Raw genomic sequence first — 26,765 nt, forward strand, 5'->3', positions numbered from 1 at the left:
ATTTATTATCCAGCCTAAACTTTAGTACCAACACAAAACAAAACAATACACACAACCAGAAAAATGAGGGTATAAAATGTGAGATAAACAAGGCCTGGAAGTTTAACCTCTACCAAAATGTGGGCTCTTGGAAACTCAAGTTACCAGATTGGGATTTTAATAATGAAAGAAGGGTATTTTAATAGTGAAAGAAAAAAAGTCATTTATTCCTCGTAGTCCTTTGAACAAAAATGATACTAACTAAAAACAAAGTATTGTTTAGGAGCATTATATAGAGAGAGGGGGAGAGAGAGATGGATGGGGGAGAGATAGAGGCACGCAAAGGAACAAAAAATATGAATATAAGACTACAGTTACCTCTGGAGAAAAGGCTGGGTTGTGGACAGGAAAAAGCACACGAGTAGGTGTAAGTTATTGGGAATGTTCTAGATTGGGGGTTGGGTAGTGAATTCACAGGCATTAATTATACTTGTAAATGAATACATTTAAAATAAGTAGGGTCATGCGTGGTTTAGTACGGATATCGTGAATTAAGGATCGTTACTAACCCAATTCTGTGCACCTTCATCCCTTGAAAGAATTTGGAAGATGGTAGTAGTGAACACGTTGGATACTTCCAATGTACTACATCCTAGGTGTTTTATACATAACTAATTTATTTACTTCTCTTAATAGCTCTTTAGATAGTTATTACCTTATTTTGTACAGGAGACAGAGGCACAAAGAGGTTGCATAATTTGCCCACAATTGTACCCGGCAGTCAGGATTCCTATCCCGCAGCTGGCTGCAGCATCTATACTCCAACCATGGTGTTATACTGCCTCCGGTGGACATAGGGGATATTGCCCCAGAAGTTAAAAAGTTGGCCAAAGGGCCAGAGCTATTAACAAATGGAGCTCGAATTCAGGGAAAAGGAAAGAAAGCTCCCTAGGATATGAGGAAGAAACAACAGATTGAAAGGTGCACTTGGGAAGAGACTACAGGCAGGGCAGGCCTTCAAGGTGCAGGTTTCTGTGGGGAATGTGGTGGCCGTCTTGTAGATCAGTGAATGAAAAAGATGTAGGAAAAGCTTGAAGAGCTGCCACTTTAACATGCTTTGTGTGTGTGTTGTACATGTAATGCTTAATCCTTATAAGATCCCTTCCGAGCATAGGTATTATTATTTCCATCTTACAGTTGAGAAACTGAACAGTGAGGCTGGGAACCACTGGTAAACAGGGAACTTGCACTTTATGTGGAAGGCAGTGGGGAGTCATTGAAGGATTTAGAGCTGGGAAACGCCCAGAGCTCTTTTTTGGAACTTGCTATATTGAGAGGAGGAAAGATTTCTCTGGTTTTTCTCTTACAGGAAGACTGCTGCTGTCTTCCATGGCAGGGGCGGGGTTGATGTGGGGTGGCAAGCCACTCTCTGTGTCTGTGGGTGCTGCCAGACTGAACTCAGTTCCGTGGTCATTCCTTTCTCCCTTCAAGGTTTCCCTGCTCAGGACTTTGTCCTTGCCGAAAAGAGGAACACCAAAAAACAAAAGAAGGACACAGAGATGTCTGAAAACCCCTTATCTGCTGAACCCCAGGTGAGTCAGTCTTTCTTCTGACTTCATTCTCCAAATGGGGATCTCACCTTCCTGATTTCCAGACCTTCCCTTTCCAGTTAAACCACATTCTCACTTTCTGTAAGTCTTTATATAAGTATCACCTAAGTGAGCCTTTCCCTGTCTACCCTGTTTAAAATTTGTTCCTGACTCTATATCCTTCTCTGCTTTATTTTTCTCTGTTGTTCTTAATCACCATCCCAGATACATTTGACATTTTCCCTATTTTTCTATTTCTTGCATTAATTGTTTTGTTTGTTTGTTTTCTTAGTATTCCAGTTTATGCCCAGTGTTGGCTTATTCAAAACAACCCTCATGTGGTTTGCACTGTTATGCTCCTTTATATTTGAAACAAATGGTAGCTAATACTGCCATAGTATAGGGACATAGTACTGTTGAGAGGTTTTATTTTTTTTCAAAAATACTCTCCTTAATGTTCATGTTAAATCATATTTTGAAACCTAAATGATAATTAATGGAATTAATGAATTTATGAATTCATAAATAATGAAATTAATGAAATCAATACACTGCGTTTCCTTTAGAACCAGAAAAAAGCCTCATGGGGGTTGGCGATTAGGAAGAAATAGTCTAAAAAGATTCCTTGAGGGGAGAGACAAGGAAAAAAAGTTTGAGAAACACTGCTCTAGAAGATCTGCTCCTGTGAGTGGCCCTCTGTCCCTACAGTGTCCATCTAAGGAGCAGCCGTGCTCAGCTTCAGTGGGTGGTGCCATGTGAGAATGTGGGCTCAGGTCTCCGGTCTTCCGACTTCTGGTTTTAAAATTCCAGTTAATAATATCAAATCTACAATTTTTTTGGTGTTGGCAGTTAATATGAATTTTAAATATTTAAAATAATAAAAAAATCATAATAAAAGCCAGATAAACCCCTCTGTAGTTGCTGGGCAGCCAGTACATGACTTCTAGTTTAAATCAGTTGTTCATTGATCTGCATAATGTTTTCCTGAAAACACAAGAGATGTGTATTAATAAAGTGTGTATCATATTCTCATGTAGTCTTCTAGTATGCACTTTTTAACCTTAGGTTATCAAGATGGTTGTGTGTAACTGTGGTTAATTGGTTTGCATTGCTGGAATATTATTCCATTCTGTGACTCTACCATTTCTTCTACTCTAAACGGACATATGGGTTGTTTCCAGGTTTGGGATGTTACAAACAGCACTATTAAGAATATCTGTCTCCAAATACACATGAACAAATATACCTAGGAATAGAATTTCTGGGTCCAGAGTAGTTTACCAATTTACATTTCCTTTAGCATCTAGCAAGAGGTCCCATGGGTCCACATACTAGATAACATTTGGTATTGTCAGACTTACTAAGTTTTGTCAGTTGCATGGATCTAAATGGCACTTTGTTGTTTTTATTTGCATTTCTCTGTTAATATGATTGAATATCTATGAGCTCTTTGGGTTTTACAGATGAGTCACAGAGGCTTCAGTACCCACACTCACAAAGATGATAAGAACCAGAGCCAGGACTTAAACTTAAGTCTCTGATTCCTGAGGCTGAGGTATACTGCTCAGCTTCCAGTTACTCATATTCATTATTTGTTTATTAGGTGGCTTAAAAGGATCTTCTTCCTCCAATCCAAACTTGTAGTAGTTAGCAGCAGGAACTGTCTTAGAAATTTTCCCTCTTTCCTTGTACTTCAGGACAGAAGGGTACTTTACTAAGTCCCTACACCCTCTGGATTACAACACTTGGGTTAGAAGCTTTCTGCCGGTCTGAATGCTTTATGTTCAGTCCTCTCTCATCGGACTCCTCTCCCCCCTTAGGATAATCTCTGGATGTTGATCATTTAGAATTGTTTCTGGTATTTTAGGAGTTGGTGACTTTCCAGGATGTGGCTGTGGACTTCAGCCTGGAGGAACTGACCTACCTTAGTGCTGCTCAGAGGAATCTCTACCGGGAGGTGATGCTGGAGAATTACAGGAACCTGGTCTCCTTAGGTAAGGCCGTCTTCTCCATGGAACTTGGTTTCTGTCTGATAAGGCAGTGGTTCTCACCTCTTTCCTCTCCTCACGTCAGGAATGTCTGTAACGGTGATTCACCACGTCTGAATCTCAACCCAGACCAGAGACAGTATTTTAATATCAAATTCAGTTACTCATCATAGAGGTAACATTGAGTACTTAATATGTGTTATCAGGCACTAGTCTAAGCACTGCACCTGTCCTAACTCCTTTATTCCTCATATTAGTTCTGAGAGGGGGAGATATATTTCTTGTTATTTTTATTATTACTGCCACTTTACATATGAGGAAACTGTCTTGGGAAAGTTAAATTACTTGTCTAAAACCACACAGCTACTAAGTGGCTGACTGGGGTGTGACCCTAAGCGGTTCAGCCCCAGGATCTGTTCCCTGAAATTAAATGGCTGTACTGCCAGACAGGGGTTTGCTTCATCAGGTCTTGGTGCAGTAGAAGGCTCATGGTGATTAAAAAAAATTTTTTTTTAATGTTTATTTATTTTCGAGAGACAGAGATAGAGCATGAACCAGGGAGGGGCACAGAGAGAGAGGGAGGCACAGAATCTGAAGCAGACTCCAGGCTCTGAGCTGTCAGCACAGAGCCTGACGCGGGCCTCGAACCCATGAACTGTGAGATCATGACCTGAGCTGAAGTCAGACACTTTGACTGAGCCACCCAGGCGACCCACATGGTGATGTTTTTTGAATGCGCGAAGGAATCGATGAAACTTTCAGGAGCTCCAAAGGCTCTGCTGGACTTAAACTTTTAGAGTCAGAGATTCCCAGTCTCTCTTCACATCCAGAGGCAAGGTGGTTTGCCTTTCCTGACAGGCTACATGTTTTTGTTGCCAGTGCCAGGATCCTCATTTTAGTGGCTTTTTGGGGGGCCCTGAGGTCTCCTGAAACACACAATCAAAACCAAACAGCATTCCACTGGCAGCAAGCTGGTGCTCTGGTCCTTGTGAAGTCAGAGACCTGGGGGGTGGGGCAGGGGTTGGGGGTGCCTTACCTCAAACCTGGCACAAGAGTGTGTAATGTGAACCGTGACTTTTATTGGTCACGAAGAAGGCAAAAAAGAGTGCCTTTTCCAATGTAACTCTTCTCTCAGTTACCATATTTGTGACTTAAAATAGAGGGAATAAATCAGTTTTACCTCTTCAGCCCTCATGCGGTGACCCAGAGGCATTTCTGTCTTGTGATGCTTTGACCTCTTGCGTCACTGAAGGTTTGGGGTTAGTTGAGATCTTACATATCACCCAGGATGTTGTCTTCCTAAGTGTGGGGTGGGTATGGTGGGTTAGACCCAAGGGTATTTTGGGTAGTAAATCTTGTTGGTCTCCCATCTGAGTAAAGAGAGAGCAGACCTGAGGCCCTAAGCCTTAGACCGGCAGCACTCAGTAACCTTCATTTCTGGTGGAGCTATTGCTCTACTGCTCTACTACCTTAAGGGTTTTTTTGTTTGTTTGTTTGTTTGTTTTTGCAAATAACAGTGGTTTCTGTTTTTAACGTTGATATAAAGCTTCCATTTAAATTAAGTGTATTTAAGTTAAAAAAAAAAAGAGGTGATCTAAAGAGAAGCATTAAGGGGCATCTGGGTGGCTCCATCAGTTAAGTGTCCGACTCGATTTCGGCTCAGGTCATGATCTCACAGATCATGAGATCGAGCGCCACATCAGGCTGTGTGCTGCTTGGGATTCTCTCTCCTTTCTCTACCCCTCCCCCTGTGCACTTGTGCACACATGCTCTCTTTCTCTCAAAATAAGTAAATAAATATTTTTTAAAAAGAAAGAAAAGTATTAAACACTAAACACTACTATAAATGGCACACAGATAGGACCGACATGGGAGGGTCAGTAATAAATTTGTCAGCATGCCAGGTTGCGGTATAGGTAATAGATGAGGATTCCTGTTCTTGTGGATGTTATTAATGCCAGTGCAGTGAGACAGACAGTAAGCAAGGAAATAACGAGGTGGTGTCTTCGTTCGTTTGGTCTGCTGTAATAGAACACCACAAGAATGGCTGGCTTCTGAACGACAGATCTTTATTTCTCACAGTCCTGGAGTCTGGAAGTTCAAGATCGGGGGGCCAGCACAGTCAGGTGAGGGCTCTCTTCTAGGTCAGAGGCTTCTTGATGTCTCCTCACTTGGTGGAAAGGGCTAGGGAATCTCTCTGAAGCCTCTCTTTATAGGGTTACTAATCCCATCCATGGGGACTCCACCCTCATGACTGAAGTACCCCGCAAAGGCCCACCTCCTATCACCACCACACTGGGCATTAGGATTTCCACATATGAATTTTACAGGGACAGGAACATCCAGACCATGGCAGGTGGTATGCAAATGACTTAAGTTTGGGAAATACAGAAGTAGGGGAAAAGGAGCATTTCACAACCAAGGGAATGAAGGTATCACAGGAGGAAGAGAACCACATGTCGTTTACTTTTTGAGCAGCTATGACATCAGATCCCCCAGGCTGAAGTAGAGGGCCCAGCACACTGTCCTCAGGTTTCATTCTAAAGCAGAGTTTTTTAGCCGTGGCACAGCTGACATGTGGGCCAGATCGTTGCTTGCTGTGGAGGAATGTCCTGGGCATTTAAGATGTTTAGTGGCCTCCTTGGCCCCTGTACTAGATATCAACAGCCTTCCTTCCTCTCTGAACTTGTGACAACCAAAAATGCTCCAGACAATGCCACCTGTCCCTGGGGCCCTGATCAATCTTTAGAAATGGGCTTCATTTTTCTTTCTTGTGCATTTGCATCTTCCTTATTATCGCAGAGTCTTTAGAGCCTAGGCTGGGAGTTGCTGTGGGTCAGGGAAGAATCCCCCAGTTATGAGTCTCCTTCTTCAACAGGGTACCAGTTCTCTAAGCCCGACATTATCTCACAGCTGGAAGAGGAGGAGTCACATGTGATGGAGGAAGACAGCGATACAGAGATGCATCACGGTGAGTAGAGAGCAGAGAGCCCATGGAAACCGGAACTGTGGGAAGACAGGCTGGGGGCTGGGAGCTGTGGTCAGAGGGCATTCCTCAGGGTCCGCTCAGGCCAGGGAGGGGGCCGGTAGGCGCGCTTGACTCAGGGCTCTTGAGGCTTCACCCCCTGTGGGCACTTAGTACTTCCTTTCGTCTTCTCTTCTTGCTGACTGAGCTCTTCTCCTGCCTGGTTCCAGGGACGCCGTTTCCCTTTTCTCTAGTGTTCCAACCCCTGCACTTTTTCACGCCCTTGCCTCTGCAGCTAGAAGTCCCAGGTCTTTCCTTTTTAACTCAGACAAGAGAAAACCTTGGCATGACACCACTCTTCCTTCCACTTGCTTCCTATGTTCCCTCATGCCAGGTCTTCAGATTTGACACGCAGAGGCTCCCCTCCCCTTCCCTCCTTTACCCCCACAATCTCGTTTCCATCCCCCCACCTTTGCCAACACACACACACACTCTCTGTCTTTCCCTCTCCCTCTCTCACACTGTGTTCTACCAACATCGTTATGACTTCAGGACAAGAACCTTCTAGACTTTACCTTTTCCAACTCTGTGGCTACAATATGATAACATTTGCCATCTTTATGAAATCCTTTCCTTCTCTGAGTTGGGTCACTGTGTATCAGCCAGGATCGTCGTCCTTCAGTGCCTCTCAATAGAAAACCACACCAACACTGTATAAGCTGGAGGGGGGATTATTACTTACAGTACCGCTCATGTGGACCTCAGGGATCATTGGAAATGGGGGCTCAGTGATGTTATCAAAGGCCTACTTTCATTTCCTCTTGTCACTCTGCCAACAAATCCTAGATCTTCTTTCTTCTTTCCATGCAAGGAGAGAGAGAAAGAGAGAGACAGACAGAGAGAGACAGAGAGAGAAAGAAAGAGAAAGAGAAAGCAGGTGAGTCCAAGAAGCGTTGTCATGAGTGAGGAAGCTTCAGTGTTCCATTTGGGTCCTGTCCCACCCCGAACCAGTAGCTGTGCCCAGTCTAGTGCTGATCAGTGCAGCCCTCCCTGCCTTGTCCTGTATGGGCAGAGAAGTGAATGTCCCAATAAAATTCAAGGATCTACCGTGGGGACTCTTCTACCTGCCTCTGTGTTGCCTTTGGTGTCTTCTTTAGTCTGTTCATTCACTTTTTGACTCACTTGGTCATTCCACACATATTTACTGAGCCTCTGTGGTGGGCCAGCCCTGTCCTAGGTTCTGTGGATACAGTAACAAATCCCTTCCCCCATGGAGCTTGCCTTCTATTGGGGGTGATGGTTGATACCCAGGCAAATAATAGAGTCTGAGTGTAAAGCAGACAGCGACAAATGGGAGGCTGCTGAAGCCAGGACCGTCAGGGAAGAACTCACTGAGGAATATTTGAACGAGACGGAGGGGGAGCCACATAGAAATCTTGAGGGAGAATGTTACAGGTAGGGGGAATAGCAAATTCAGAGGCCCCAAGGTTGGAATGAGCTTGGGTGTTCCAGAAACAGGAAGAAAAGCAATATGGTCTGAGTAAGGTGGAGGGGACAGGAGATGAGGTTGAGGAGACAGACAGAGGTTTTGAGCCATGGAATGAGGTGTTATTATTGACACCATAGAATTGTGTTGTCTGATGTAGTGGCCACTAGACACATGTAGTTGAATTTACACCAATTAAAAGTACATAAATTTAAATTCACTCACACCAGCCGCATTTCAAGTGTTCATTACCAATGTGTGGCTAGTGGCTACATATCAGACGGCAAAAATATAGATGATTTACCTCATTTCAGGGCATTCCACTGGGCAGCACTGTTCTAGAAAGATCGCTCTGGTGATTCTGTGGAAAATGGGCTTTAGGAAGAGCAGCAGAGAAACCAGTTGGGAGTCTGCTCTTGCAGGCTAAAGCTCGTGGAGGCCGGTGCTGGGATTGTAGAGGACAGGTTTGGGGGACTCTGTGAGGAGAGCTGGCAGAACAGCTATCTCAGTCCTCCGTGTTTGAGTCAGCTCCTCAAAGACCATTTCCCGAAACATCTAATCCACTGTGAGGGGTCTGGTTATCCCCATCCTGATGCGTGCCTGATCGTAGTCTGGCTGTGCTATCTCATCTGTCCTCTGCTCACACACCGTGATGTCTGCCAGGGTGCCACCTTTGATTTCCTTGGCTTCAGTTTCTTTCCCACCCAGGGGGTTGCCTTTGTATAAAGCATAAAGTTTTGACTACTACTACTCTCAGAAGAAAATCCAAACTTTTAGCAAAACATTTAAATCCCTGTCAATCTGCGGGAGACCAGTTCTTTTTGTTCCCTTTCTTCGGTTTCTACAATGTGTCTCTGTGAGGAAAGAATAGAGGAAATTTTACATTTCTTTTAGATGGGGAAAAAAGACCTAAAACCAAAGATCTAACTCCAGAGCAAAGCCTGCCTGTGGAAAAGCCATCCTTGGGGGTGGGAATGGAGGATTTACAGGTAGGTAACTTCTTCAGTGTCCATGAAGGAGAGTCTTCTCCTGATGGTCCAACAGACTTGTACCAGGTTGACCAGGAGAAACTTTCAAGTTCTATAAAGATGAGTGAGCCCGAGACCCCCGCTCAGGAAAGAGGCCGTGACAGTGATGGTTTTGAAAGAAGCTCAGATCTCACTAAACAGTCAGAAGGTCCTCCAGGAAAGGACCCCCAGCAATGTGCTACTCCTGGAATTGTCACCAGCCCCCAGCCAGTGGTTGATGAGCCTTTGCTCCAAGAGAACAGAGACAACAGATGTAGATTTTGCGAAATAACTTTTATCACCCAAAGAGCTCGTGAGAGACATGAGCAGTTGCATGCTGGGAAGAAACCCTTTGAATGTAAACGATGTGGAGAAGCCTTCAACCTCATGCCACACCTCACCAGACGTCAGAGGACTCATTCCAGTGAGAAGTCTCGTGGATGCAGTAAAGGTGGAAAGTCTTTCACCCGGCACACAAACACCTGTGGCCGTGTAAGAATTCAGGGTCAGGAAGACTACTTCGAATGTTTCCAGTGTGGCAGAGCCTTTATCCAGGATGTGCATCTTTTCCAACATCTCAAAGCCCACGAGGCAGCCAAAGCTCTTCCCCCTAGGTTGCCCTGCACTAAGACGTATTTCATTCGCTATCAGCGGAAACATGACTATGTTGGAGAGAGAGCCTGTCAGTGTTGTGACTGTGGCAAAGCCTTCAGCAGGACTTCACACCTCATTCAACACTATCGAATTCACGCCCAAGAGAGGCCTTACCAGTGTAAGCTGTGCGGGAAATGTTTCAGCCGACCCTCCTACCTCACTCAACATTATCAGCTCCATTCTCAAGAGAAAGCTGATGAGTGCAATTCCCACTGAAAACCTCTAGTCAGAGAACATTCTCAACATCGTTGGCTTCATTCTGAAGAGAGACCCTCTGAATGTGAGAAGGCCTTCCGCCATCCCTCACAATTTCATCATGATGTGATTTTTAAAATGGCGAATAGTTGCAAGGGTATACAACAGTCTTTCTGCAAAAGAAGATTCAACGCATGTGTCAGTAGTCACACAGATGAAAATCCTTACAAAGAATATCTTTGTTGCATAGGAAAGAAGCTAATAGATTTTGCCTTTCTTTGGTGGTATTCGTGGAATGGAAAAACTTCGTTTTAAAAAAAATTTAAATCCAAATTAGTTAACATATAGTGTAGTCTGGTTTTCAGGAATAGAATTTAGTGATTCGTCACTTACATATAACACCCAGTGCTCATCTCAACAAGTGCCCTCCTTAATGCTCATCACCCATTTAGCCCATCCCCTCACCCAACACCCCGCCAGCAACCCTCAGGTTGTTCTGTGTATTTAAGAGTCTCTTATGGTTTGCCTCCCTCTCTGTTTTCATCTTATTGGAAAAACCTTCATTTTGACACTGTGACAAAAAATTTGTGACTGGCAGTTGGGCTCCAGGCAGGCAATCTATTCCCAAGTTTTTCTAGAAGTGTTTACATACAGTAACTTCACCACGTGGGATTCGTCAACCCAGAGCATGGTTAAAAAAGATTTTCAAGCTGTGCTTATAGTGATTCAGCCACAAAGCTGATGTAATTGGTATTTACACAGTACATCATAATTTACAAAACATTGCCATGTATATTATTTTATTTGATCTTTTAAGGAATGCTGCAGTGTACCTAGTGAGCACACCTGTTGTGTTTTTATAGGTAAAGCAAACTTGAAAGTCCCAAGTTGTCAGTTGTGACCTAGGTTGTAAGGGATGAAGTAGGAACTAAACCCAGGTTCTGTGGGGTTTTTTTTTTGAGATTTCATGAGACATTTATTTCATATTTTGATGTTCAACCCAGGCTTTCTTTATTCCTGCCATATCCTCTCAGAAGAACAGGTACAGTAGGATACCGAGTTCAGCTACCTTCCTCTTGAGCAGTCCCGGCACTGTTTCATGTGAAATCAGAGAAAGACACTCACAGTATTAGAGGTTCAGAAAGCTTTCTTAGGGTGAAGTTTTGATAGCCATTTCTCTCAGGATTTAGGATTAGATGATGACTTTTTGAGACGCTAACTTGTGAAAGTATATTTTTGCTAAACACTTCCTTGTAATTGTTCTTATAGATCATAAAACCATTACTGATCAAGTAGAGTTTTTTGGTAGTTTCCTATAGTTGTCTAAGGGGTTGTGCTTTCTTATTTCCCTTCTTCCCCCTTTAAACAAATCTTGTTTGAGAGCTTTCTTGGGCTCTGGCACTGGTAGCATGCCGACTTCACCTAAAATCCTAATGCAATGCAGAACACACTTCCTTTTAAAGGTATGAGCCCTGAATTGCACTAAAAATCTCTTTAATACCATATTGCTATAATGATAAAGGCTCTCCATCACTGCCTTGCCTGCTGGTCAAATACAAAGACACATGGTAACCAGCTGGACCTGGAGTCCCAGAACCTGACTCCTTGCCTGGAGGGGGGGTTGTTGCTGTTGTTACTCGCTGCCCAGCTTTTTCTCTTCCAGCCATTTTGAGGCTGGTTTACAATAGGCGGCTCCAAGGTCATGAAATTAAAAACAAACAGGACTCATCAGAACTTGATGAGCCAAATGAGCGTTAGCTGCACAACCCCCCTTCTTCATTTCCAAAGTTCTTGATGAAACAGACCTCATGGGCTGGCCCTATTTTCTAATCACAGTCCCCTCTTCAACACACCATAAACTGATTAATGATCTTGTCACCACTACCATAAGGGGAAATGATGTCGATGCATCTCGTTCGTCATGGTGATGGTAATTAGCCTTGATGCCTTGATTTAAAATGGCGTGCGCTGGGTTTTTCTATTGTAAAGTTACTATTGATTTCCCTTTGTAGTTAATAAATTTCTTGCTGGAGAAACTTTGAGACCATGCAAGCACAGATCTTCCTCGACTTACAATGAGATTTTCTCCTGATAAAACCTGGCATACATTGAAAATATCGTAAACCAAAAATTAATTTAATGTGCCTAATCTACTGAACATCATAGCTTAGCATAGCCCACCTTAAATGTGCTCAGAAAACTTGTGTTAGCCTACAGCTGGGCAAAATTATCTAATCTGAAGCCTATTTTATGATTGAGTGTTGAATATCTCATGTTGTTTACTGAATACCGTACTGAAAGTGAAAACCAGAATGACTGCATGGGTACATAATGTTTGTGTGCTGGTGGTTTACTCTGGTTGCGAGGCTGACAGGGAGCTGGGGCTTGCTGTCACTGCACAGTATCATAAGTGAGTATTGTACCACGTACGATTGCCTGGGAAAAGATCCAAATTCAAAATCTGAAGTATGGTTTCAAGTGAATGCATGTTGCTTTTGCACCATTGTAAAGTCAGACAGTCATAAGTTGAGCCATCATAAGTCGGGGGCCATCTGTATCCAGCTTCTCCTCAAACTTTAAGTCACTAAAGTTTAGCATCTAGCAAGCGGATCTTGCCTACAGCCATTGTTACTCTGTGCATTATTACTCTACTGTCACTGCAATAGCAATGGTGAATTTTTATTTCTCTCCTTCCTTCTACACGTAGTAATTAGAATTCTCCTGTGAGGAAGAGTTGCCTTCCCTATTTATTTACTCAGTAATTTTTTTTATAGCAGTATGGATTCATGGATATTTACTTTATCTTATGGGTTGTAATTTAGTACTATTGGTATTCATTTGTTCAGATTCTTTCAGCTTTGGCTGTATGGCATTGGCCAGCTTCCAACCCTGTCATGTTGGCTCCTCGACCTTTTCAACAAGCTCCCATTCTTTTCTTAACACTTCTAACTTTATACCCTCCTTAATCTCTCTCCCTTCACTTCCAAGTAAACCCTGCTGTAACTTCTTGATGGCTTCTCTCTCCTGTCCTGTGAAATCTGCTTCTTTCCCCAAGGCTATCAGTTTATTCAGGCTCTTATCAATCTCAGTCATTTCACTTCTCCCTTCACCATTTTTGCAAAATCTGCATTATATCAGGATTGTGATTCACTTAATACATTTCTTTCAACTGTCTCATCCCTGTTTTTTGAAACTTTAATATACTACTTTAAAAGGAAAATATTAAGTCACCTCAAACAAAGGGTTTTACCCAGGCCATAATCAGATTTCCCTGGTTGTTGCTAAGATGTCTTTTTACAGTTGGCCTGTTTGAATCAGATCCAAACATGGTCCACAAATTGCATTTGGTTGTCTGATCTCGAGTCTTCATCTATAGCAGTCTCCTCTTTTTAATTTTGCTTAAGTTTATTTTTTTTAAGTTAAAAAAATTTATATTATTATTATTTTTTAAAATTTATTTATTCTGAGAGAGAGAGAGAGCACATGGGCAGGGGAGGGAGACAGAATCCCAAGCAGGCTCCGCACTGACATTGCGTAGCCCAATGCAGAGCTTGAACTCATGAACCCGTGAGATCTTGACCTGAGCCAAGATCAAGAGCTGGATGCCCAACTGGCTGAGCCACCCAGGCACCCCTCCTCTTATGTTTTAATGCTTTATGTGATCCTTGGGATAGAGATATACCTTCCTCTCCTCCCCACCCAATTCCTAATATATCTGATTATATTACTGTTATATTCTGGTTTAATTTTAATTTAAGTTTACTTATTTATTTTTGAGACAGAGAGAGAGCAAGCATGGAAGGGGATAGAGATATACCTTCCTCTCCTCCCCACCCAATTCCTAATGTATCTGATTATGTTTACTGTTATATTCTGGTTTAATTTTAATTTTAATTTAAGTTTACTTATTTATTTTTGAGACAGAGAGAGAGCAAGCATGGAAGGGGCAGAGAGAGAAGGAAAGAAAGAGAATCCCAAGCAGGCTTTGCACCATCAGCATGGAGCCTGATGTGGGGTTCAAACTCACAAATTGTGATGCTTAACTGACTTGAGCCACCCAGGCACACCTGGTTTAATTTTTAATTTGGAAGCACTTTTATTTTAAAACATTTTTATTTTAAATTGTAGTAAATTTTTTAAAAAGTAATCTCTATAGGAGCACCTGGGTGGTTCACTTGGTTGAGTGTCTGATTTCAGCTCAGGTCATGATCTCACAGTCTGTGAGTTCAAGCCCTGCGTCAGGCTCTGTGCTGACAGCTCAGGGCCTGGAGCCTGCTTCCGATTCTGTGTCTCCCTCTTTTTCTGCCCTTCCCCTGCTTGCATTCTGTCTCTCTCTGAAAAATAGATAAACATTAAAAAATTTTTTTTGAAGTAATCTCTACAGCTCCAGTGTGGGGCTTGAACTAACAGCCCTGAGATCAAGAGTTGGATACTGCCATCTTAAACATTTTTTAAGTGTGCCGTTCAGTAGTGTTAATTACGGTCACATTATGTTCAACAGATCCCCAGGACTTTATCATCTTGCAAAACTAAAACTCTATGCCCATTAAGCAGTAACTCCCCATTTCTCCCTTTCCCCAGCCCCAGGGGCCATCATTCTAGCACTGTTTTTCTGTTAAAGCTTTGTGTGATTATGCAAATAATACTGGAAGAAACTGCCTGTTATCCTGTGGGATATCCCCCCTTCTGAATGTGTCTGCTTCCCGTGGTTTCCTTAAGCTCCTTCCTCTCTAAGTTAGCTCTAAGTATCTGAGACTTAGATTCATCTTCAACTTCTTTGGCTAGAATACATCATGGTGGGGGGTGGTTTGTACGCTGTATTATATTCTGTCAGGAGGCACACGGTGTTGGCTTTTCCCAAAGGCCTAGCCTTTTCAAGTCATTCTCCAGGCCACTGCACCAGTCACAGTGAGGTTTCAAAGCGTTCACCACCTCTGGGTTATACAGAGGCCAGCTGTTTAGTTCCTTCTTCATTACCTCTTCTAGATTTTCTCTGCATTCCTCCTTCATCACTGCAGCCTAGTCTTTAGACCCTTGAATTAAGAGGTAGTGGAGACTCTTGAGGGGTCTCAGAGTGGGCCATTTGTTGAGAACCCTGGGCCAGGGCTTCATGCTTCTTGAGGAGCCTTCACTAGAGAAAGTCAGGGAGCACAGCTTGACTAAGTCTGTTCTGATGCTTTCTTCGTACCCACACTGGCAGCGGTGACAGCATGGCATCGCTCACCCTGCCTGTCACCCCTGAACTATTTGGAACACACAGAATATGTACAAGCCACAGCTTCCATATTTTACAAACTCGAGCTCACTGAGATGGTGCGTATCTCAGCCTGTTATTTTGGCTTTCAGCTTGCTGCTGTCCTTGTGGGCTTCCGAGGATAATGCTTTCCTGCTTCCCTGCTTTTCCCATGCAGTTCCTGACATCTGACAGGGCACTGCTCTTTTATTTGGGCTAATTTTTTAAATTTTGAAACACTCATGTTTTAAGCATTTTTTTGTGATTATGCACATAATGCATATTCCTTGAAGATTATAAAAAATTTTTAATGTTTTTATTTATTTTTGAGACAGAGATACAGAGCATAAGCAGGGGAGGGGCAGAGAGAGAGGGAGACACAGAATCTGAAGCAGGCTCCAGGCTCCAAGCTGTCAGCACAGAGCCCGATGCAGGGCTCGAACTCACAGACTGTGAGATCATGACCTGAGCTGAAATCGGATGCTTAACTGACTGAGCCACCCAGGCGCCCTTATTCCTTGAAGATTATAAAATAACATGTTTTTCTTTGAATACCTGTATCTCTCTCTCCCAGATATACTTGCTGCTAAAAGGGATAGAAAATTGTCCAGAGATTTTTTCCTATGCATAGATCTATATAGATTTTTACATTAAAATATATTTATGAAGTAGAATCATATCAGCGCTGTTTTGAAGGTTGTAATCTTTATTCTAATATACCACGAACATCTTCCCATATCCATAAGTATGCTCCTAACTTTTGTTTTTTAGGACTGCCTCGTACTTGGTTACCTAGATGTATCCTGATTTACTTCACTAGCCTTCTAAGGTTGTAAACTGGGGTTGCTTGTAATCTGTCTCTGTGTGCACATTACTGCTATAGTTACACTTCCCTGCTATCTCTTGGACCTTAGCATATCCCTTATCAGTCTGCTCTATTGTCTTTGCATATAGTCATATTTCCTAAGAGGGAGTTCCCAGCAGAGGAATTTTTGGGCCAAAAGGTATGTGTATCTTGAAGGTTTTAGAAACATTCCTGGCCTCATCCCAGCAAGGTCTGAAAGTTGTGATTTTTTTCTCTAGGGAACTACTCTCTTTCACACCCCTTTTCTCCTTGAAGAATTTTCACTATGAACCCATCTAATAATAGGAGTAAGGTCAGAGCTGGAAAGAGTCACAGGCAAAGTAGCTTGACCAGGGGAGGGGCAGAGAGAATCCCAGGCAGGCTCCATGCTGTCTATGCAGAGCCTGAGTGGGCTTGATCCCACAAACCATGAGATCATGACCTGAGCTGAAATCAAGAGCTGGACACAACCGACTGAGCCACCCAGGCACCTCTTGACATAGTTTTTTTTTTTTTAAGTTATTTATTTAAGTTATCTCTACACCCAATATTTGCCTCTAACTCACAACCCGAGATCAAGAATCATATGTTCCTCCAACTATGCCAGCCAGGTGCCCCTTAACATAGTTTTATTAGGTTTACTTTCCTCATTAAACAAATAATATGAAGCATATTAAAGAAAATGTTGGAAAACAAGGCTAATCAATTTCCTGAGTCCCAGAATCTCAACAAGTACAAGCCCAGGAATGTAGTCCTGTTCACAGGTAGAAGAGCTCTTGGCAGAGGAGAGAGTGTGGGCTTTGGAGCCAGGCTGACCCACACCAAATCTTGCCCCTTCTTGGAAGCTGACTGATTAAACCTTGTTTCCTTAGGAAATGGGGTAACAGTGCTTCCCCCTGGAACTGTCCAAAGGCCTGGGGCTCATCTGTGTAAAAGAGCCCAATGGTGTCTGGTGAATAGTAGATACTCAGCTACCAGTAGCTGCTGTTACATAATGCTTTGTTTTCATGTAGTTTTCATTTACTTTTTAAGATTTTCTTAGTGACAGCAAACTACAGAATCGTAAACCAGATTTAAACATTGAAACACATTTTATCGTTTAGTAAAACGATTCTCTATACAAAGAAGTTTATCTTTGGGTGAAGGTTTCTCAGAACATGTTGCAAATCTGAAGTTCTCATTTCATAATCACATTTTCAAAAAATGGCTAATTATATAAAGGTTTGATTCAGAGAACATAAAGCATTGTATTTATAGTTTTCTTAGATTTCAAAGAAGTGATATTACTAGATGAGATGTGACGAACATTTCTGTGGCTCTGGGGAAAGATCCTGATGAATTTGTGTCTGGAGGGGCAATGCCATTTGTAGCAGAGGGAGGCCAGGAGGTCCATAGGTGGGAAATAAGTGACAACCGTCCTCCCTCCTGAGTCGCTGACAGGTGCTGCTTATCACTTATGCTCTGTGTCCACTGCACTGGGAGAATCTTTCACTCCAGGCAGACAAGGCCAACTGAGCAAAGTTTGTATGTGCAAAGGAATGTCTTTGCCGCACCTGGTGTAAATAAGCATTTGAACAGCTTTCCCAGTAGCTGGTGGATAACTCATTTAAAACACACCAACAAAAAAGTTGCCTATTTGATAAGCCAAAGTAGTGAGTCTTTGGTTACTAATGAATTTTTCCCCGTATGTTTTTTTAAATTTCTTTGTGAACAGTTGAGGCTCTGTACCTACTTAGCTGTTGGGTCTTCATGCATTTTCTTACTGATTTGCCTAAACTCACTTTTCTTTTTTTGAAGTGTGCACTTCTGAAGGGTTAATGTTTTCCATTTTAAAGTAATACTTGACTCATTAAAGACAATTTGTATTTTGGGGTACCTGGGTGGGCCCTGTTGGGAGAGCGTCTGATTCTGGCTCAGGTCATATCTCATGGTTCCTGAGTTCAAGCCCCGCACTGGGCTCGCTGCTGTCAGCGCAGAGCCTGCTTTGGATCCTCTGTCCCTCTCTCACTGCCTCTCCCCTGCTTGCTCTCTCTCTCTCTCAAAAATAAACAAACATTTAAAAAAAAGACAATTTGTATTTCTTAGAAAGGTAGAGTTCTCCTCCCTCTGTGCACCCCCCGCCAAGCACCATGAACACCTTTTTCTTATAATTTAAAAATGATAACTAGATTCATGAAAATGGTTGCCCCTGGAGAGCAGTGGGGAAAGGTCTGGTTTTCACAGCACCTCTGCCGTTTGTACCCGTGTGACTGTATTACCTATTGTAAGGTGTTTAAAGTTTTCATAGAGCTGTGCTCACTCCATGCATGCAATAGCGGATCTTATTTCCACCCAGTCCTACACCCACACCCTGCTTTTTCACCCCCTTGTCTGTTATCACCTCATTAATAGCCACACCAGAGCTTTCTATGTGGGGCCTTCCCTGTGTTGTCTGCATGTTTGACTTAGTTCTGATTTTTCATAATTGCAAATGATACCGTAATGAGCATTTTGGTGCTTGAAATGTTTTCCCAAACTTAGGATTCTTTCCTTCAGATAGGTTTTGCCAAACGGGAATCACTGGGTCAGGAGGGCTATGATCGTTTAAAGGTTCTTGATGCATCCAAGCTCCTTTGAAAACATTACACCAGTTTGCACTGCTGCCTGTAATGTGTTTGTCCCACACATCCTTGTTGGCATTATGTATTAACAGCATTTTTCACTTTGTTAATTTAATAGGGGAAAGGGCATCCAATTTTTGTTGCATTTATTTAGTTTTTTTTAATGTTTATTTTTGAGAGACAGAGACCGCATGAGCAGGGGAGGAGCAGAGAGAGAGGGACAGACAAAATCCAAAGCAGGCCCCAGGCTCTGAGCTGTCAGCACAGAGCCCAACGTGGGACTTGAACCCACAGACCAGATCATGACCTGAGCTTAAGTCAGACACTCAAGCAACTGAGCCACCCGGGCACCCCTCATAATTTTATTTTATTTTAATGTTTATTTACTTATTTTGAGAGAGAAAGTTTATTCGAGCAGGGGAGAAGCAGAGAGGGAAAGAGAGAGAATCCCAAGCAGGCTCCATGCTGTCAGTGCAGAGCCCAGTGTGGCGCTCGAACTCATGAACTGAGATCATGACCTGAGCCAAAATTAAGAGTTGCCCACTTAACCGACTGAGCCACCCAGGCACCCCTCACTTTAAGTCTCCTTTAACTACTCTTGAATTCCCTTTGGTATATTGCATGAAGAGAAGATCAAAATTACCCATTGTAAATTGCCTCAACATCAGTTATCAGTAATGATTCATAGTCATATTGTTGTATAGTGCGGAATCTAGTATCTGGACCATCTACTTTGTTTCATTTGCTTGTTGCCCTATTGTATCTTAGATCTGTACTCTTCTTTATAGCCTTATAGTTGAGTTTTCTATTACTGTGCCTTAAAGTGTATTTATATGTATTTTATATGAAAAATATATAATTGTTATTCTTCCAGATGAACACTTATGTTTATCAATTAAAAACAGCCTTTTGGTGACTAGTAAACTTATAAATAAATCAGAAAGAATTAACATTGTTTTATGTCCTTTCATGTATTCAAACTCATGTATTGATGAGGGTTTTATACTTTTCTTCTCATCAGGTCACAGGTTTTCCTCAGCCATTCCTATAATACTGTTGCAGTTGTGGGTTTCCTTGTGTAGGGTTTTTCTTTTTTCTGTTATAGTTCTCATATAAAAAAGGAAAGCCAGCATCCCAGGAATGGGGTCACTTCGGTGTTGCCCCCATTGCATGCCTTCAAGCCAACCAAACCCCAGACTTCCAGAAGCAGTTGGGGGCCAGAGATGCTCTTGATAAGAGCCGGGGACTCTCTCCCCAGGAAATTCAGAGATGCCTAGCAGTAAGGGTAGGTGTGTGTGCGTGTGTGCGCCCACACAGAGACTTACGAATGCCACCTCAGTGGGGTCAACCGTGCCCCCACCTCGGCTTCGAATCTCTCCTCCCCCTGATGCTTGCAGTTGGGAAGCTCTGAGTTCAGTGCTGGCGCCCAGGCCATAATTAGGTCTCCTACAGGTGGGATCTTGGAGGAGGAAGGAAGTACAGGACCCACTGCCTGGCACCTCCCCCACTTCAGCCTCTCAGGTAAAAAGATAGGCTTGGAATAAAGAGAAGAAGCAACCTGAGCGGCTCCATGAGGTGCACGTAAGGGAGCCAGGGGGCAGGATGGGCAATGTCATGAGGAGGAAGGGGGATAACCCTAAACAAAGAACCTCCTGTTACAGAATCTTTTGATTTCTCAAGAAATCAAAATTGAGCTGGAATGCTCAATTTGTATGTCACATCTCCCAATATTTTAATGGGGACAGCTAATTTTAAAAAACCCACTCAGGAACAGAGAACATTTGCAGGCCATGTCTGCTCCGTAGGCCCCATTTTGGGGCATCTGACTCACTAGGGGTCAGATCCTCTGCTGGTTTCTAACCTTCATGCCTTGATCAGGTAGGGACACAGAGTTGAATAGGTTGGAAGAGGCAGTCACTTGCTCAAGAGGGCCAGCTAGAAACTGGTGGTGTCATAACTAAGTCAAAGTCAGGCTGTGTGACTCCCAAGCCATGCTGTTACCGAGCCCATGGCTTTAAGGCAGTGTTTCTCGATGTGTGGTCCCTGGACCAGCAGTACCCCATTACCTGGTATAGCAGACAAGTGATGGCCCCCAAAGAGACCAGTTCCTAATCCCTGGAACCTGTAAATGTTACCTTATTTGGAGAAGGTGGCTTTTCAGATCTGATTAAGGATTTTGAGATGGAGGGATTACCTGGGTGGGCCTTAAATGCCATTAATATATCCTTATAAGGAGGCAGAATGAGATTTCACACACACACATGCACACACATGCACATGCGTGCACACAAGATTTGAAGACTGGAATGATTCAGCCACAAGCCAAGGAACACCAGAAGCTGAGGAGGCAACAGAGGCTCATCACTGAAAGCCTCCAGATTATATCCTTGCTGACATCTTGATTTGGACCCAGTGATACTGATTTTGGGTTTCTGACCTCCAGAACTCTGTGAGAAGAAATTTCTGTTGTTTTAAGCCACCAAGTTTGTGGCCATTTTTGAAAGCAGTCACAGGAAACCAGTACGCTTAGGAACATGTTAGGAGTGAATATTCTGAGGCTCCATCCCAGATCTACAGAATCAGAAATTCTGGGAGCAGAGCCCAGCACACTGTCTTTTAACAAGCCCTCCAGGAGATTCTGTCAGAACTTAAAGTTTCGAAAACAAAGGCTGAAGCCAAGGGTTGAAAAAACAGGGACCAGGAATTTTGTGAGAACATGTTAATGGGGCCTGTGGCAGATCAGGAGGTGATCTTGACCTAAAGGCATTCGTGCATTTGTGTGACGTGCTTGGCCCCCACAGGCATATGGGCTTTCAAGTTGATCCCGAAAACCAGTATTTCTCAAACTTTAGTGCACAATGCGGAGAAAGGTAATAAGCAAAACAAGGTGGTGTGTGCTACAAGGAAAAAGAAAACAAGGTAAGAAGGCAGAGGGAGTGCCAGTTGGGAGGGCTAGTTTTAGACCAGGTGGTCTGAAGAGGTGGACTTATGAGAAATCAGCCATGGAACACTGGGGAAGAGAGGGTTCTGGGCAGAGGGAACAGCATGAGCAAAGGGCTTGAGGTCAGGAAATAGCTTAAGTGCTGGAGAAGGAGATGGGGGAGCAGTGTTGTTACAACTTGCTAGAGGAAATACATGTGTTCTGTGAGAGGACTTCTGGAAGCCTGTGCCTGGTTCCCTGTGGACTTCACCCCATGCACCTTCTCCCTTTGCTGGTTTTACTTTGTATCCCTTTGCTATGGTAACTCTTAGCCACGAGTATGATTATGTGCTGAGTTGAGTCCTCTTACTGAGTCACCAAACTGGGGGGTGGTCTTGGGAACCCCAAGGCATTTATTTCCCCAAGACTAATATGTGATACGATGAACGAGCTCTGAAGTTTCGTGTGGGTGGTAAGTCTTAGTAAGAACTGCTGGGAGTTAGTTGCCACAGAGGTGTTTCCTTACCCTCACAGTACGTGCAGGGTTTCTCTCTGATGTACTTTAAGGGGTGAAACATGGCTAAAGGCTCTCAGACACTCCTTACACTCTTGGGTGTCTTGATGCTGTGGGTGTGCTGGTGCTTGGTCAGGGAGGAGCAGTACTGAAGGTGTCCCCGCACTGCTCATGTGTAGGGGCTCTCCCTCCAGTGTCCCCGCACTGCTCACACACGTAGAGGTTCTCCCCAGTGTGAGTTCTCTGGCGGAGGCTGAGGGAGTTGCTGTAGCTGAAAGTCTTTTCACAGTTACTGCATTTGTAGGTTTTCCTACAAATGGGTTTTCTGGTGCTTAGTGAGGAAGGACCTTTACCAGAAGGGTTTCCCACAGTCAGGGTACTTGTAGGGGTCCTCACCTATATGAGTTCTCTGATGGAGATTAAGGGATGAGGCCCAGCTAAAGGCCTTTCCACATTCACTGCATCTGTAAGGTCTCTCCCAGTGTGGATCTTCCGTGTTGGCTGGAGAGTGCCTGGTCACTAAAGGCCTCCCCACACTCATAACAGTGATGGGGTTTCTCACCAGCATGAACTCTCTGATGGTGAATAAGGCCTGCCCTCTGGCTGCATGCATGGGGTCTCTCCTCAGTGTGGATCTTCCGTGTTATGTGAGGAAGGGCTTGGAGCTGAAGGCTCTCCCACATTCAGGACATCCACGGCCTTTCTTCTCTGTGAAGATGCTGAGAGATGTCACCAGGACCAGCCTCTTGGGGAGGCTGTCCTCTCTGCAGGTCTTTATGAAGTTCAGGTCCCCAGGTCCTTTGTTTTGGGGACTTTCCAGAGACGTTCTTCTTTGAAGGTGTCCCTGTTGTCAGGCCCGGTGTCCCAGTCTGAAAGAAAGTTTTCAAAACTGCAAACGCCTGTAAGATGTGAGACAAGACACTGAAACCAAGGTGGCTGCTCCATTACCAGTTGTGATGGTTAGTCTTATTTGTCAGTCCCGAGTGATTTCAGTCAAATATGAATCCGAGTGTTGCTAGGAAGCTAGTTTATAGATGTAGCTAGCACTTACAATCACTTTAGGTAGAGGAAATCATCCATGATAATGTCAGTGGGCCTCATCCAATCAGTTGAAGACCTTAAGAGTAAAAGCTGAGGCTTCTTCGAGAGGAAATTCTGCTTGAAGACTGCAGCATCAGCCCCTGCCTGAGTTTCCAGCCTGCTGGGCAGCCCCAGAAGTGCATGAGACATTTCGTAAAATAAATCACTCCACACACACAGCTTATTGGTTCTGTGTCTTTGGAGAACTCTGAGGCAGCGGCTCTCTGGTGAGGCTGGACGTCAGGGTCCAGGCTGGGAACAGGGGAAGCGTGCACAGATTATAATATGGTAAAGCAGGACTGACCCACAGAGGAACGGAACGTGTCGTCCGGGAAAAGGAGAACTTGGAAAGGGCGGGCCAGGATCTGGGGGTCTCAGGAGTCCGCGTGGGCTGCAGTGAGCCCACACTACCTCGCAGCCGGGTCTCAGCGGTGCTGGATCACATGAACACGTGGTTTCAGGCAGCTGCTGTTCTTTGCTGAGTCACATTTCCAACTCTGGCACTGCTGGCATCTTGGGTCACGCAGTTCTCTGTGTGGGGACCGTCCTGGACATCATAGGATGTGAAGCCTCATCCCCGGCCACTTCCACGAGGCGCCGACGGCACCCTCTCAGCTGTGACAACCAAAACTATCTTCAGACACCGCTACACTCCACCTCAGGGCAGAACTTCTCCCGGTTCGACCACTGCTGTAGTGGGCTGTGACGTGAGGTTTTAAAAAATGAAACAGAATGGAACAACAGCCTGTCGTGTATAATAAGGGTAAGTATCATTTTGTGAAATTTTCGTTTCAGTCGTATCAGATGCGGACATAGTATGTGCAGTGAGCTGGGGAGTAAAATGCACCTTTCATCAGGGTGTGGTAGAAACAAGTTTGAGGAACTGACACAGGGGCCGTCAGCCCTACCACAGGGACAAAGAGAGCCAGAGACGGAAACAGGGCTTTAGACCGAGCTGAGATGTCCACAGTGTGTTCTCTGTGGGCACCCCTCAAGGGGACTCTGACTATTGGGCCCTTGTTGACCCTGCCAGCCCCATCTAGCCTGTCCTCTTTCCTTCCCCCACACACCGGCACATAAGTGCTCAGCAGGTGTCGGCTACCAGTACTGGGTAACCCAAGTGCGGCCAATTACAAAGCCCGATCTCTTGGCCTCAGCCATTGGCTTCAGAAAGAAGACAGGGGTGCCTGGGTGGCTCAGTCAGTTAAGCCTCCGACTGTTGGTTGCAGCTCAGGTCACGATCTCACGGTTCATGAGATTGAGCCCCGTGTGAGGCTCTGTGCTGACAGTGTGGAGCCTGCTTGGGATTCTCTCTTCCCCTGGCTCTCTGTGCCCCTCCCAGCTCATACTCTTTCAAAATAAATAAATAAACATTTTAAAAAAAGAGAGAAAACAGACATGGTCTGATGGCACTCAGGTCTGCAGCTTCTGCTAGAACTTCTGGGAAAGAGAGGCGCCCACCCTGCTGGGACCACTGAGCGTCATTAAAGCCTACTGCTGCCAGAAGTGGAAGGGGCCAGCCTGGTAGTGGAGCTAAGAGAGGAGAAAACATAACTGAGAAACAGACAGTGGGAGCCTATGGAGGACCAAGAAAACTAAGACCAGAAAGTAACACTTGCGCTCCTAGATCCAGCCATGCCAGAAGCCTCAGTCACCCTTAGCTTTATGTTCATCCAGAGAGGTGGGCACTTCAGGAGAAACAGGGTGGAAAGACCATGAACAGAGGCACTGAGTGGCTGAACCCCATCCCAACATAGTGTTGACATTCCCGATGCCCCTTGGCTTCTATGCAGTGAGGTGGGGTCTGAGGTCACTGAAACATCACTGCCCTTACCCAGTGAGACCAGGTTCCTGTAGTTCTCCAGCATGATGCCCCAGTACAGGGCCTCTGGCCAGGACTCAGCTGCCCCCGCCCCTCCTGGGAGAAGTCTACCACCGCATCCTGGAGAGCAATCAGCTCCTGGAATGACTAGCCCTTCACATGGTCACGGGGAAAGGGAGTCTGGGGTTGGGAGGGGAGTCAAAAGAGAAAAGTTCAGGACTCCTCACAGCATGGCTGAGGCTGCACGTGGCGGTCCAAGAGCCAGAAGAGCTCACAGACTCGTGGAACCTGGCCTTCCTATGGGGCTCTACAGGAAACTGCAATGCACTCAGTGTGACAAAGATTTACTGGGGTCGACTTACACTAGGCACCTGGGATTCACTTGCTGGGGACCAACAAACAGGGAGGGTGGGCACTGTGGCACATGGGAAGACCCTGCAGCCAAAGAGGGTGCCCCTACTCAGCCCAGCTAAGGCTGTCCCCCAACACTGGCCTCGTGTTGCTAGTATGAATGCTGCCCTTGGACTCTGCTTGATCCACCGCGGCCTTACTTTCTGCACAGCACTTGTGACCACCTGAATGACCACGCCTGCGGGTTTCTTTAATGTCTCCCACATCATTCCTGGTCTCCACGCAAGCAGGGGCCTCGTCAGTCTGCATCAGAATTGCATCCCAGTGCCCGAGAACGCCCGGCACACAGGAGGCCCATGGATATCCGCTGACTAACAGATCGCACCCACCGGCACACTGCTGCCTGGGCCGGGTGTGCTCTGTGTCCAACTCACAGCCACGTCCTGTCTTTCAGATCCCAGGGACCCTTCCAGGGAAGACCAGAGACAGCCGGCTTACCAGGGGCCTTGCAGTCATAAGCCCAGAACATCGACCGACTTACCAGGGGCATCGCAGTCACAAGCCCAGAACCATGCCCTGCTCTTCAGAGACCCTCTCCTGGTGGAGAAGGAAAGAGCGGTGAGTGATGGGGCCCTGGTGGGCCATGCTGCCAGCCCCTCCTCTGGGACCCAGAAGGGCCACCTCCCTTTCTGGGGTTGGAGGAATGGGTAAATGGCCACTGTTCCCTGCAGCCTGATCCAAGCTGAGCACTTGAAGTGTGGAACCAGGGTTCTGGGTTTGAATCCCATCTGTGACCCACTAGCTAGATGACCTCTCTCTGAGATTCAGTGTCCTTGTCTGGGAAATGGGGATAGGAATGGGATGTACCTGTAGGACGTGGCAGGCATACCATGAGCTAGTGAATGCAGATGGTGTTACTGGCCCTGGGTTCTTCACCTTCCCTGTAGCCACACCCTTGGCCACCTATCCGCTGTGGCCTCTCACTAAGCACGGTGCGTCCTCCGCCTCTTGGCTTTGGTCTGGCCTCCTAACCTGTGTTGGCCAGCGGTGGTCCTCCCGTTCCTCCAGCATCCCGACCTCGTTCCTGCCACAGGGCCTCTGTCCTTGCCCTTCCCCCTGCCTAGAACCTTCTTCCTCCAGCTTCTCCTCCAGCATATGATCATCCCTCAGGGCTGAGCCCAGACGGCCCTCCTGGAGGGGGTCTCTAACTGCTCCAGTGGCCCAGCCCTAAGTCGCTGTGCCCTGTGCCCTCTGGTGGTTTCTTCAGAGCACTCATGAGTGACAGCGTTGTTTTACGGCTGTCCCTGGCCTGTGTTCCCCACGGGAATGGAAGGTCCGTCCCATGCACCACCCACGAGTAGAACTCCACAAGCACCCCCAGAACTTCAGACACAAGGGCGATGAGCATGGACTCACATGGGTGTGACCACAGGTTTAGAGACCCCTGTGCACTTGTGCACGATCACAAACACACACACACACACACACACACACACACACACACACACACCACTTCCGCAGGCAGGTATGTGTCAGCC

The 26,765-nt window shown here is 45.1% G+C and overlaps 1 protein-coding gene across 8 annotated transcripts in view; it reads left to right on the forward strand.

Moving 5' to 3' along the window:
• ZIM2 (zinc finger imprinted 2) overlaps positions 1 to 26,765 on the forward strand; it is a 68,597-nt gene that overhangs the window by 13,284 nt on the left and 28,548 nt on the right. For 4 of the 8 annotated variants that reach the window (XM_045046760.1, XM_045046758.1, XM_045046761.1 and 1 more), the window contains 4 exons: positions 1,471 to 1,571; positions 3,436 to 3,562; positions 6,435 to 6,527; positions 8,902 to 10,297. In XM_045046760.1, the coding sequence (XP_044902695.1) occupies positions 1,471 to 1,571; positions 3,436 to 3,562; positions 6,435 to 6,527; positions 8,902 to 9,884 (1,304 nt within the window). In that variant the 3' untranslated portion in view covers positions 9,885 to 10,297. Of the gene's footprint in view, positions 1 to 1,470; positions 1,572 to 3,435; positions 3,563 to 6,434; positions 6,528 to 8,901; positions 10,298 to 25,681; positions 25,939 to 26,765 lie in introns of those variants that run through there. The other 4 variants (XM_045046764.1, XM_045046765.1, XM_045046766.1 and 1 more) reach the window with 2 other exon arrangements.

This window comes from Felis catus, chromosome E2, assembly GCF_018350175.1.
Source record: "Felis catus isolate Fca126 chromosome E2, F.catus_Fca126_mat1.0, whole genome shotgun sequence".
Classification (NCBI taxonomy): domain Eukaryota; kingdom Metazoa; phylum Chordata; class Mammalia; order Carnivora; family Felidae; genus Felis; species Felis catus.